The sequence below is a fragment of the Ailuropoda melanoleuca genome, chromosome 6 (genome assembly GCF_002007445.2).
Source record: "Ailuropoda melanoleuca isolate Jingjing chromosome 6, ASM200744v2, whole genome shotgun sequence".
NCBI lineage: Eukaryota > Metazoa > Chordata > Mammalia > Carnivora > Ursidae > Ailuropoda > Ailuropoda melanoleuca.
Genome location: NC_048223.1, coordinates 87,664,421 through 87,677,172, shown reverse-complemented (window position 1 = coordinate 87,677,172; position 12,752 = coordinate 87,664,421). Strand labels below are relative to the sequence as shown.

The following is a 12,752-nucleotide window of genomic DNA, read 5'->3' as shown; positions in this document are numbered from 1 at the left end:
ATGACAGACAGGAGGACTTCATATTGAGTGCCTAATGGAAAGACTACAATTATAGCTGTACTTTTCAGGAAAAGTATTTAACCTATCTGACCTTTGGCTTCCCCATCTGCCAGCGTTATGAAGATTCACTGAGAAAAGATTCCAAGAGTGCCAAGCATAGTGCTTGATATGCAGAAGGTACATGAAAGAGAAGGCTTCTTTACTTTCTTCTGAAGTCACTTTCTGGTTATTAATCTACAAGCTAAGAGGTGATTCTTACCATTTTAATAATTCCAAGCAACTCAAAAAGGACCTAATATTCACGGCTCAGGCTGAGCCAGTGCCTGGGGCTCCTTCTGCAGCCCTCTGGTCCTTCCTCCTAGACCTCCAACCTGGTATTACCATACCATTCCACAGCTTCCTTACTGCCTCCGTTACCTTCACATTAAACCTGGGTTTATGAGGTGGGAATAATTCAAGAAGATAGGACCACCTGTTAGGAGGTACAGGCTGCAGAGTCTGGTCCCATTTCAAGCCTTGCTTCACTTAGCAATCTGATTACTAATGCTCTGGTAGGAATTAGCAACTCTGACACATGTCTTGGTCCTGGTGTTGGAGACAACCCTGGACAAATGGTGCCAATTCCTACCAGAGCATAAGCCAAGGAATCAGCATCCCCAAATGGCTGCATTCTTCATTCTATTGGCCGGGGTCCAAGGTAGCTTTACCTGGAAACTAATGAAGCTTAAGCTTCAGGGTTCCTCACTGTGAATGCTGGGAGTTGCTGGAATGTTCTAGATTGAGACAGGGAAGTAAGGTTGCAATCAGGGGGCATTCCTATGTAAGCTTTTCTGATAACTTGCCTAAAGAGATTTCAGAAGAGACCTAGCGATCCCCTGATTCCAATCATTTGTTGTGATTCTTTCTTATTTTAAATGACCGTTTTGGCTTTATAATTAATGTGGTGTTTGGAATTTTATTATAGTCTTTTTCTTAAAGATGGGCCCCCATAAAACCTGGATCCCAAACTGGATCAGGTTCTTATCCAATCTTTGCCTACTATTCTTCAGGGCCTCCGTAGCCTACCGTTCATGGAAAAGTCACACGTATGCAGGGGTCTCTGTAGTGATGAGGACATGCAGGATGGAATTGCCTTCACTACTGGCCTTCTGTCTTGGACTGCAGGCACAGGCTAGATGGATGCCCTGCACCCATTCTGCAAATGCAAGGAGCCTCTGGCATTCAAAGTGCTTCATTAGAAATAAAAGATAAGACCTCTGTTAACTGGCTTCTCCCCTGAATCTGAAAATTATTTTGAAATAATTTCTTTATACCTACTTTTATGCATCAATGAGACTTTGAGCTAGGCTAAGATAAGGGGACAGCTGATTTGCAAATGGAAATACAGCCCTAAGAATTTACTTAGTGAAATGTTTTGGTTTTTTAAATAGGATTTGTTTGTGAGAAAAGGAACTCCGCTCCCAGATAAGCCGCATCCACAATGGCATCCTTTTGCCATTTCAGTTCTAAAACTCGCCACTGTGCTGCTGCCTAGTCGTAGATGGGGGGAAATAATAATCCAATGCATACGCGGCTGTGGAAAAGTGTTCAGCGTTTTCACAGTTCGGCTAACCCATAAATGTGCTCCAAATAGCCATTGTTTGTAGCTGCTTCTTGTGTAAACAGGTGAGAAAGACTTACATAAACAGTCAATTATTAAGTAATGGGAAAATTCGAGAGTGCTGTGGAAGGACTGAGGACGGAATGCTGGCTCACAGAGTGGCTGGGACAAGAAAGTCCGTCCATGACAGGTTAAGAGGCTAGAGAAATCAACAGTGCTAGTGTGTGGGGTCTTGTATGCAGGTTAGTTTGGGCTCTCTTGAGGGGTCATGGGAAACCATTTAAAAACGAATGTTAAGCAGGACCATTACATAGCCAGATTTATTTTTTAAGAGATCTCACTATCTGTAATGTGGGGAGTCAGTTAGCGGTAGATGGGGGGGGCAAGTGGAGACAAGGTCAGGAAGCTGGGGAGATAACTAGAAGAGAGGTGTTTGGAGGCAGGAAGGGTCCTGAGGCTGGCGAGGAGGGAACAGATCCAAGACAGATCAGGAAATAAATATGGCAGCCTGCGGTAACTCTTGTCAGAAGGAGCAATTGTGGGAGAAGACAGACACACAGAGGACTCCCAGATTTCCAGTTTCAATGGCCAGGTGGGACCTGTCATTCACTGAAAGAAACAATACAAGAAGAGAAGCAGGTTGGGTGGTAGGGTGGTAAATTCAGCCAACAGCAGGTCCAGAATTCCTACATAGAAGAGGTGCAGGGCAGTGGGACTATGGGATTGGTCTTGAAACTACGTTTACAAAAATAAGCACTCTGTCTGTTCAGATTGGGTGGTATCGGTAAGATGAGTGGCAGATGATAGGGGCTTAAAATACCCCCTACCATCCTGAATCCAGCATGGGTATTGTATTAGTTGAGATTCTTCTGGTTGCAAGTGACAGAAACCCAATGTAAGCAAGCTCAAGGATCAAGGGGAAATTTATTAAATCAAGGAAGAGGTAGGTCTGGAGCCTCAGAAACAACAGATCCAGAAGCCTTCATGTTGGCAGAACACTCCCTCCTTCTCATTTCTAATCTTTGCTTCTCCATGTCTGTTGGCTTCATTCTCTCCTCACGCAGACAGACTTTCTCTGCACAGGACGGAACACCGGGCCTTGGACTAATATTCTTCTAGCTCTGCCACCAGTGAGAGGAAAGACTATCTCTCTCCAAGCTCCAGGTTTAACAAAATCTTAGGGAAAATTTCCGATCATTCTGGTCTGGTTCACAAACCCACTTCCTGAACCAACCACTGTACCTAAAGGGTACTGGAAGAAACGACAGGAAGAACACAGCTATGGCCATTCCTCCAACCTCTGAAACAGGCAAGCGTGGAGATAGCTGTAGGATAGCCAGGTGAGACGGTAGAGCAAAATCTGGGTATGTGAGCCAGAGGATCTCAGGAGAGCAGTACCCGGAAGATATAGATGTCAAATGGTTCCGTAAAGTAGTCGATGGCCTTGACAAAATTCATGGCAGAATTTATTCCACAAGCTCAATAAATACATTAACTTGGGATCGTTATTACTTAGATAACCCTTAATATGTATTTTATAGAGGTTTCATTTTTAAAAGATTTTATTTATTTATTATTTGAGAGAGAGAGAGAGATTGAGAGAATGAGTAGGAGGAGGGGCAGAGGGAGAAGCAGGCTCCCTAGTGAGCAGGGAGCCCGACGTGTGACTCAATCCCAGGAACCTGAGATCATGACCTGAGCCTAAGACGGTCGCTTAACCAACTGAGCCACCCAGGCGCCCTAGAGGTTTATTTTCTAAAAGTTTATCTATTTTTTAAATAATCTCTACACCCATTTTGGGACTCTAACTCATGACTCTGAGATCAAGAGTCACATGCTCTTCCAACTGAGCCAAGCACGCGCCCCTGTAGAGGTTTGGATAGGATCAAACAGTGAAGTTCCTACTTAAAACAAATTGTTTTTAAAAGAGAGCAAATCTTAGCACAGTATGTATAGTATGATTCCAATTAAGTAAAACATGATGTGTGTGCAATTTGTGTGGGTGTGTATACAAGCATGAGTCTGTTTCCCAGATTTCAGAAAACAATGTGTGCCATATAGACACAGACTGTTCCGCAGACTTCCGACAACAGCGTGGAACCAGTTTTGCCATATTCATCCAGAACTGCTTGATGAACAGCTTCAATTTTTTTTTTCAAGAGAAAAGTATCACAGGAAAAGTAAAAAAAAAAAAAAAATTTTTTTAAAGATTTTATTTATTTATTTGAAAGAGAGAGCGAGAACAAGCAGGGAGGAGGGGCAGAGAGAGAGGGAGAAGCGGGGAGCCTGACTTAGGACTCAATCCCTGGACCCAGGGATTATGACCTGAGCCAAAAGCAGCCGCTAAACCAACTGAGCCACCCAGGTGTACCCCCCCACCAATTTTTTTTTTTTGAGAGAGAGAGAGAGAGAGTACACATGAGCTGGGAGAGGGGGGCTAGGGGCAGAGGGAGAGGGAGACAGAAAATCTTGAGCAGGCTCCACACCCATGTGGAGCCCAACACGGGGCTTGATCTCACAACCCTGAGCCGAAATCAAGAGTTGATTGCTTAACTGACTGAGCCACCTAGGCACCCCAGGAAAAGTAAAATTTATTCTTCTATCAAAAGTGGACGTTCTTGGGCACCTGGGTGGCTCAGTTGGTAGGGCATCTGCCTTCGGCTCAGGTCGTGATCCCAGGGTCCTGGGATAGAGTCCCACATTGTGCTCTTTGCTCAGTGGGAAGTCTGCTTCTCCCTCTACCCTTCCCCCCTGCTTGTGCTCTCTCTCTCTCTCTCTCAAATGAATTTTAAAAATCTTAAAAAAAAAAAAAAAGTGGAAGTTCTTGGAGTCAAATATTTATTTTATCTCCTTTCAACTGGCAGGCATTCGAAGGCATTCTCTGGTGTGTCTTACTAAGGCCTACAAGGTCCTCTGTGCTCCTTACCTCCTCTCCTACTGCCCTTGCCTTACTTGTGCTCTCAAGATCTGGGCGTCCACTGTGCCAAAATCCTTCCCTTAAAGCCTCCACATGTATTTTTTCCTCCGTCTGGAACACTCTATCTCAAACTTTGGCGTGGTTGGTTTCTTCTCATCATTTGGACCTCAGCCCAGATATTACCTCCTCAGCAAGGTCTTCCCCGGTGACCCCGCCAAAAGTAGCTTCCTCCAGCCCCCAACACAACACTCTGTTTTATTTTCCCATAGCACTCGCTGTCTCAAATTATATTTTGTATACTTGCTTATTGCTTGTCTTGTCCCTGGACACATAAGCTCTGTGAAAGCAGGAACCTTGTCTGGATTGTCACCTTCCGTCACTACAACAAAGCCTAGCCACTCAAGAAATGTTTGTGGAATGAAAAGATATATTGCTGGAATATTATTCATCACTATAAAGAAATGAGGTGTCAAGCCGTAAAAAGACCTAGAGGAAACTTAAACGCCTATTACTAAGTGAAAGAAGCCAACGGCCTGAAAGGCTACATGCTGTGTGATCCCAACTCTCTGACATTCCGGAAAAGGCAAAACTATGGCCACAGTAAAAAGATCAGTGGTGGTCAGGGGCTAAGGGGGAGGGAGGGGTGAATAGGTGGAGCACAGATGGTTCTCGCTGCAACTCTGTATGATGTTGGAGTGTCATAATACATTTGTTCAACCCCGGAGAATGTGAAGGTGCCAAACCCACCAAGAGTGAACCGTAACGTAGCCTGTGGCTCTGGGTGATAATGACACGGCAGTATGACTGGTTCAGTGGTTGTAATGAATGTCCTGCTCTGGTGGGGCTTGTTGATAATGGGAGAGGCTCTATGGGAGTTGGAGCAAGAAGCATCCGGGAAATCTGTGTACCTTCCACTCAACTTTGCTGTGAACCTAAAACTGCTCTGAAAATTAAATCTATTTTTTAAAAAACAACAGCATACATTGCCCAAGTTGTTGAAATGATTTAAGTGTGTAAGTGGAACATTGAGAAAAATTCTTAACATTGTCAGGATTGTCCTGAGACAGCCGGAATCGGGACAGCCTAAACACAAACTTTAGGCAGTGTTCTCGAAATTGGAGTTCCATATTCTGTGCCTAAAGAAATGAAGCAAGTTTCTTTACAGAGACACCGAGCACTCACGCAGCTCACATATGCGTACCGTGACTCTCTAGGGTGAAGCGCATATGCAGCCATTTCCTCGGATTTGATCCAGAACCTATTCTTCATGCCACGTCTTTATCATTAATGAGCCTAAGTCCAGCTGAATGCCAGTGGTTAGCCTGCAGAGCCGCTTTAAGTAGTCAAATATTTCTCTTCAGAACTAATCCAACATAAGTTAGTTATTATCTTGTTTGGCTGATTCCAAACCACTAGAATCTAAGTTCCATGAGAACAGCGGGTTTTGTCTGTTTTATTTGCTATGATGTTCCCAGTGTCCAGAGCTGTACCTGGCATATAGCGGGTGCTCAATAAATATCTATCGAAAGAACGAAAAGAATGAGCAAATGAATAAGCATTTTTCCTTCTGTGAAAATGGCAGAAATTCTGGTACAAGGTAATTATACCAAATTCTGATCCAGGTGGTTCATATTTCTGGGCGATTTGTGTAGTATTTATTCTTGCTGCAGGTTTTCCCAAAGCATTTTTTTTTCTGAATGGACACATTGAAGGAGTTGAGAAAATGAAGGAAGAGTGAGGGCCTTAGGCTCTGACCCCACTCCACTGGTAATAATGGTCACTAACATTTGTGTTGTAATTTCTGACCACAATTATTGCATTTGGCTCTCAAAACACCTGTGAGGCAGGGGTCATTACCTTCACTCTCGGGAGGGATGAGAGACGCTCTCGCAACGTCACCCCAGTCACATTAGATCAGCCTTGATCTAAGCCCTGGTCTTAACATGCCAAATCAGTGTTCAGTCCATGGCCCCCGGCTGCCTCCCCAGCTGACCTAGTGTACTGGGAAGCCATTTCCCCTTTCTCGGTCCCCACATCTGGAAAATGCCCAGGGGATTTCTTAGATTCCTTCCAACTTTACATTCTATGACTCTATGAGACTCAGGTTTTTTTTTCTTTTTCTCCATCTAAATTGTTATAGCTTTAAAAAGTGCTAAAATAGTATCTTATTCCTTCTTGCAATCACATAGTTCTTTCAAAATCTGATTGAGGTGCTAAAAAATCAAATAAATTATGAAAATGCTCTCTTTCTTTTTAAGTAATGCCTGGAAACAGAATACCTTGACAAAGAGTGAATTGGTTTTGTTAAGCCTGGTAGCCTCAGAAAGGTCTTCCTTGTTAAAAAAGAAAAAAAATGCCATGAGAGGGTTTTTCTCTGAGCTTATTTCAAAAAAAAGACATGGAAGAAAACACAGCAACTTTTCTAGAAATGAAGCCATTTAGAACAGATTAAAAATAAATGAATCCGTTAATTGGGACGCCTGGGTGGCTCAGTCGTTAAGCGTCTACCTTCAGCTCAGGTTTTGATCCCAGGGTCCTGGGATCGAGCCCCACATCGGGCTCCTCTGCTAAGAGCCTGCTTCTTCCTCTCCCACTCCCCCTGTTTGTGTTCCCTCTCTCACTGGCTGTCTTTCTCTCTCTGTCAAATAAATAAAATAAAATATTTTTAAGATAAATAAATAAATCCAGAATATTTAATCACTTAGTAGCTAAATAAATAAACCTTTCCAAAAAGGAAAGGCAAAGGATGGTCTTCACTTTATTATTTACCTGGTAAAATCCCTTTCTATGCAAACCGTTCGTATTACTCACATACCCTTTTTTTTTTTTAAAGATTTTATTTATTTATTTGACAGAGATAGAGAGAGCCAGTGAGAGAGGGAACACAAGCAGGGGGAGTGGGAGAGGAAGAAGCAGGCTCCTAGCGGAGGAGCCTGATGTGGGGCTCGATCCCATAACGCTGGGATCACGCCCTGAGCCGAAGGCAGACGCTCAACCGCTGTGCCGCCCAGGCGCCCCTACACATACCCTTTTCTGTTTAAACAAGGCAATTAAACTGCTGTTGGGCCATACAGCCAACAGAGCAAGTGAGTTATATGTGTTTCTTCTCCGTAGGACATTTTGTTTTGCCTCAAACTCTCAAACTTTTTTTTCCCCAGCTATATAGAAATAATCTATCTTGGGTGTCATGTGAAAAAATTTTACACAGAAAAATCTGTATTTGCACATTCTTTTTTAAGGTTTTATTGTGCTAAAAAGTAGAATTCACACAGGCAAAAAAACCCCAAAATAAACACACATGCAAAATATTTTTGTGCACACTTTTATCACACTACTTTCCACTTTTGAAATCTTAAAATTAAAAAAAAAAAAATCCCAAAGCAAGAGTACCTGGGTTGAAAAGCTAACATTATAAAAGCTAGATTGCTAACACAAACACTGCAGACGCAAGTCACTCCGTTTGTAAGTGTGAAATAAAGGTCAACAATGAGGAGACAAGAACTGTAGGTCCGAAGTGTACTCCCCACCAGGAACTATTAGAAATCAGTGTCCTAGGACATCCCTGATGTTCACCTGAAATAGATACAACCTTAACCCCAAAGCTACGCCAAACTTGCAAACACCGAGGGAACCCCATATTCAAAACTACCTCCTTCTGCTGCCTCTAAAATGGTTTTTTGTTCGTTTTGTGTTTCAGTAAATAAAAGAGTCCCTCAGAATCAACACTCACTCTCTCTGAGATGTAGAAAAACCGATTCAGTAAATGACCATGATGAAGTCTTTCTTCAAGATGCTTCACTTTTCTTTTTTAATGATCACGTACTTTTTTAATGCTCGCACGGGCATGCGTGCATCCGTGTGTGCGTAAACCCTTTTAAAAGATATTTTTGGAAACTTAACTCTTGGGAACTGTTTTTCCTTTCCTCGAGACCAGTCCCTGAAAACGTGTTTTTGTTTTTGTTTTTGCTTTAAGAGAAAACCTGCCTAGAGCTTTTCTGTACAGCCAGCAACCTCCTTATCCCTGTATATTTGAACTTTCCAAAAATAACAGAATGCTCCAAGGTACTTGTTTGCAACTCCTGAAAAATCTCCAGTCACTCCCAGCAGATTTTTACTGTCTGGTACTTCTGATTCACTTTCTTAATGCACCACAGGTAAAGAAGGGCCCAGTGGTAAGAGCACATTTATGTCCCTCCCCGGTGCTCCCTCGGGGACATGGCTTCACCCTTGGAAAAAAAAAAACACGGGCCTCCTGCTAGGGACGCATCCTGCTGCTGCTTTCTCCCTCAAGGAAGAAAGGCAGGCCCCTGGAAGCCTCAGTTCTCAGAAGAAAAAAATGTTCTAATGCATTCTCATAAAACATGCAAAGAGAAAAATCCAAAACAGGAGTGAGGAGAGAGTAGCAGTGAGTTGGCAGAGTGCCTAACTATTGTATTCAAGTGAGAAACACCCCCTCAGACTGCCTGCTTCCATGCTTTGTTCAATGAGCCTAACAGTGCTTCCCGAAGGGAAAGAGAATGTACCATTTCCAGCCTCAGAAACTAAGCTGCTCTCTTTGTCACCAAACAGCTTTAAAATGCTTACTGTACTCAAACTATCACTAAGGTTTTAAAGAAGTTTGAAGACCCAAGTCTATTTTAATAAATACTTAAATACTTTCTAGATCAACTCAGCTCCTACGTTTTCAAACTATCGGCCCGGATGGCAAATGAGTACATTATCAGTCCCTCTTCTCCCAACAGTCGACACCACAGCACATAACCAGTGTGCAGCCTTGAGAGGAACCCTCGAGAAGGCTGGTGCAGATCTGAGGTGGGAGGTGCTGCCAACACTTGGGTTTTTACCGAGGCTGGCGAAAAGCAAGGCTCCTCTCCCCCTGCAGAGTTTGGGCACGTTCTCAGCCTAGCCTGCCACCCTGTTTCAGACACCGTCTCTCTCTTCTTGTGCACAGGTCATTATGCCTGCTGGGGGAAGGGGCGCTGAGGAAGACTTCATAAGTGAGCAGTCACAGGATTGGGAGAGAAACACATGCACAAGACCGGACGTTCATGCTCACGAACTTCATAAAGAAAAACAGAGGCTAGACGCAGCCCAGAGGCGCTTTAAAATCGCCTCTCACACACAGCAAAGCAAAACTGGAAAAACCCAATTCCACTTTCCCATCACAATTCAAAAAGGAGCTAAACCTTCTGGGGACATAGGGTGTTTTAGACGTGAGCCGGAGATGTCTGCAGCGTGAGCCAGAGCCCTCCCTGAAGCCCTGTCGACTGCCCCGCGGCCCCCAGAAGACACCTCCTAGATGCCTGGACTCCCTCCGAAAGCTCAACTCCGTTCCAGGTCTGGAGTCCGAAGCGCAGGGGTAGCTCCGTGACGCTGGTCATGGAATAACACTTCCTTTTTTGGTGAGGAAAGCCTAATCGGTCTTAGCTAACAAGCCCTCAGCTATGGCTCTAAAAATACCCCACAGCGAGTACTGTTTGGCACTCCGTTCTGTTTGCCAGAGGGGTTCTAGAGAACTCCACAGCCCGCCTCAGATTCTCCGTAACCGCTCTGACCTCTGTCCCTGCTCTGGTGACCTCAGAGAAGTGTATCACTTCGAGAAAACGACTTTTTGGTGTTTCACTTTTGAGTTCGTGGAATTCTGTCCTGAACATTTGAATTACCACTCCAGCCTTGGATTAATTACTAGCTTGGTTTAGGAATCTTCATTTGGCTTCTAGTCTGAACTATGCAAATGCACGATCTGTGTGCAGAAGGAAGGACTAAAATTATACTTCAAAAGGGCTCAGTAGCTTCCTGTCTTCCCCCTTTCCCCCAAAAAGAAACATCAGCTTCCTTGAATCCTTTGCTGCCGGTGGCAGGAGCGGCTCCCGGCTTATCCGCATCAGACGCCCTGGGCTCCCTACACGTTGATGGCGTGCGCGTGCTTCTTGCACAGGGGTTTGTCCTTCTTGGAGTAGAATGGCTGCCCCTCCAGATTCACGTGGCAGACCTGGGACAGAGGACACACAGGCGTGAGGCAGGGCCTAGCTCTCCCCACTACAAATTCTTAAGAACGTAAGCACGGTAGACAGTCGAACTACGTAACATTTAAGACTTCCAAAGAGGAACACAGAATTAAACTCAAATTAAATGAAATGGGATACAGAAAAATATACAAGATGAAGATGATTGATCGAGGCTATCCAAAGTTTACAAGAAACCAGCACAAAATCATGCGTCAATAACCACGGGGGCAATTAACATCCAAGAAGATACCATTAGTAAACTAAAAAACACATTGGAAAAGATTATCCTCACTAACAATTGAAGGAAAAATAAATTAAAACCTCCAGGAGAGACCCCTAGGGAGGTATTAATCTAACAAAATAAATAAAATAAAACAAAACCCTCAATTGCTTGTTACCTTTAAGTGTATAAGACTGTAGCCAAAAAGCAAAAAGCAAAAAAAAAAAAGTCAACAATGCCAAAAGGGAATCAGGCCTACTTGCGCACTGCTAGGGACACAGCTCAGTGAAGCAGCCCGGTCTTCTGTAGGGGATGAGGCAACACTGAGGAGGAGCCATAATGATGTGTCCGCCTAGGACCACTGAGGAGTTTATCTCGCAGGAACTATTACACTGAACAACATGTGCTCAAGTGAAAACCGAAAACCACTAAAATATCTCCTTGTAGGGAAATGACTAAGTAGATTTTCACAGTACATTTTCCAATGGAATGCCGCCGTGAAAAAGATCAATCAATTATGGAAAGGCGTATGCAAGGAGATATTATATGAAAGAAAAAGAGGCAAGATTATATATCCCCATGATGACAACCTATGAGTGCCGTTTGAGATGGAGACATCACAGAAAGAAGAAAGCTAAGTAACACTTGTTGAGGCTACTATGGGTCAAGCAGGAGGCCACTCCATATACATGATCTCATTTAATTCTCACAAAAACTTATGGGAAGATATGACTTTTCCCCATTTCACAAGGGAAAAACTGTGGTTCACAGAGCCAAGTGTCTGTGCCCCACTTAAGTCACAGACCTAACAAGTTGTGGAGCTGGGACTTGGTGTCCAGGTCTACAAGACTCCGGCTCTAGCTCATTTTCCCCTCACCCCACCGCAGAGAGTGGCTATGCTTACTTGAAATTGTTCTGGGCTTACGGGATTTGTATTGAGGTAGCCTACCAGTATGTAGGCTGGCCCTGGGTGGGTAATATGCCAGTGTATCAGCGTCAGCTGGGAAGTCACATTGGCTGGGATGGGTCCCAGGGTCATAGAGGGCACTGAACATACCAAACGGGGAGCAGAAGTAGGTACCACATTCAGGACACTGACATCAGAAGTGCAGGCAGGGGCACCGGGGTGGCTCAGTCAGTTAAGAATCCAATTCTAGATTTCATCTCAGGTCATGATCTCAGGGTTGTGAGATCAAGCCCCATGTTGGGCTCCACACTGGGCGTGGAGGCTGCTTAAGATTCCCTCTCTCCCTCTCCTTCTGCCTGGCCCCCTGACTAAAAAAGAAGGAGGAGGAGGAAGAGGAGGGGAGCAGGTAGAGTTCCCACATACAGAAGGCATGAGGATAGAGAAATCACCCTCTTGAGAAGAGCTTAGCTCAGTGAGCATGTGGCCACTCCAAGACAGTTGGAAAGAAAAGCAGCATCACAGTGGTCCCACGGGCAAGTCCTTCATGGTCCAGTTAAGAATGTTATACTCGGCATTACACAGGGCTGACAATGGGCCCTGGAAACCAATGACCTAAAAAAAGTGACTGAAAACATCCCAGGTGGGGGCAGTGATGTTGAATGTAACCAGGCTCTTGGGGTGGCCTCAAGCTGCTGGTGAAGACGTGGAGACAAGCCCAAGATCCAACAGGGAGGATGAGTTTCATGGGAGATAGAAAGGCAGCTTTGGAGTGAGTGGTCAAGGAGCTGCCTGTCAACGTCTGGGGCTCAGGCTGGGAGACCCTGCTAGTCTGGGACAGTGCTGGTTACTTGTGAGAACTTTGGGATAAGCTGGAGAGTGTGTTGGGAGACTAAAGGCCCAGAAGTGAGGAAGGGCCAGAGCCTCAGGGGTGGCTCATTGATAAGATGGAGCTGAGGGCAGAAAACATCATAGACAGGTGTGCTCAGTGTCTTGGGCTAGAAGACTCTGTGTGGGATGCATGGTGGCTTTCTGGTGAGGCCTCCAGACTACTTAGCAGAGTGGCACAGCAGGGATGTTTCAAGCCCCAGGCTCCATGGTCA

The 12,752-nt window shown here is 44.6% G+C and overlaps 1 protein-coding gene across 5 annotated transcripts in view; it reads right to left on the bottom strand.

The window, feature by feature from the left end:
- Window positions 1–8,111: 8,111 nt before the first annotated feature.
- The window catches only part of LDB3 (LIM domain binding 3), a 64,342-nt gene continuing 59,701 nt past the window's right edge, over window positions 8,112–12,752 (bottom strand). For all 5 annotated transcript variants that reach the window (XM_011219948.3, XM_034662801.1, XM_019795463.2 and 2 more), the window contains one exon: window positions 8,112–10,509. In XM_011219948.3, the coding sequence (XP_011218250.2) occupies window positions 10,420–10,509 (90 nt within the window). In that variant the 3' untranslated portion in view covers window positions 8,112–10,419. The remainder of the gene's footprint in view (window positions 10,510–12,752) is intronic.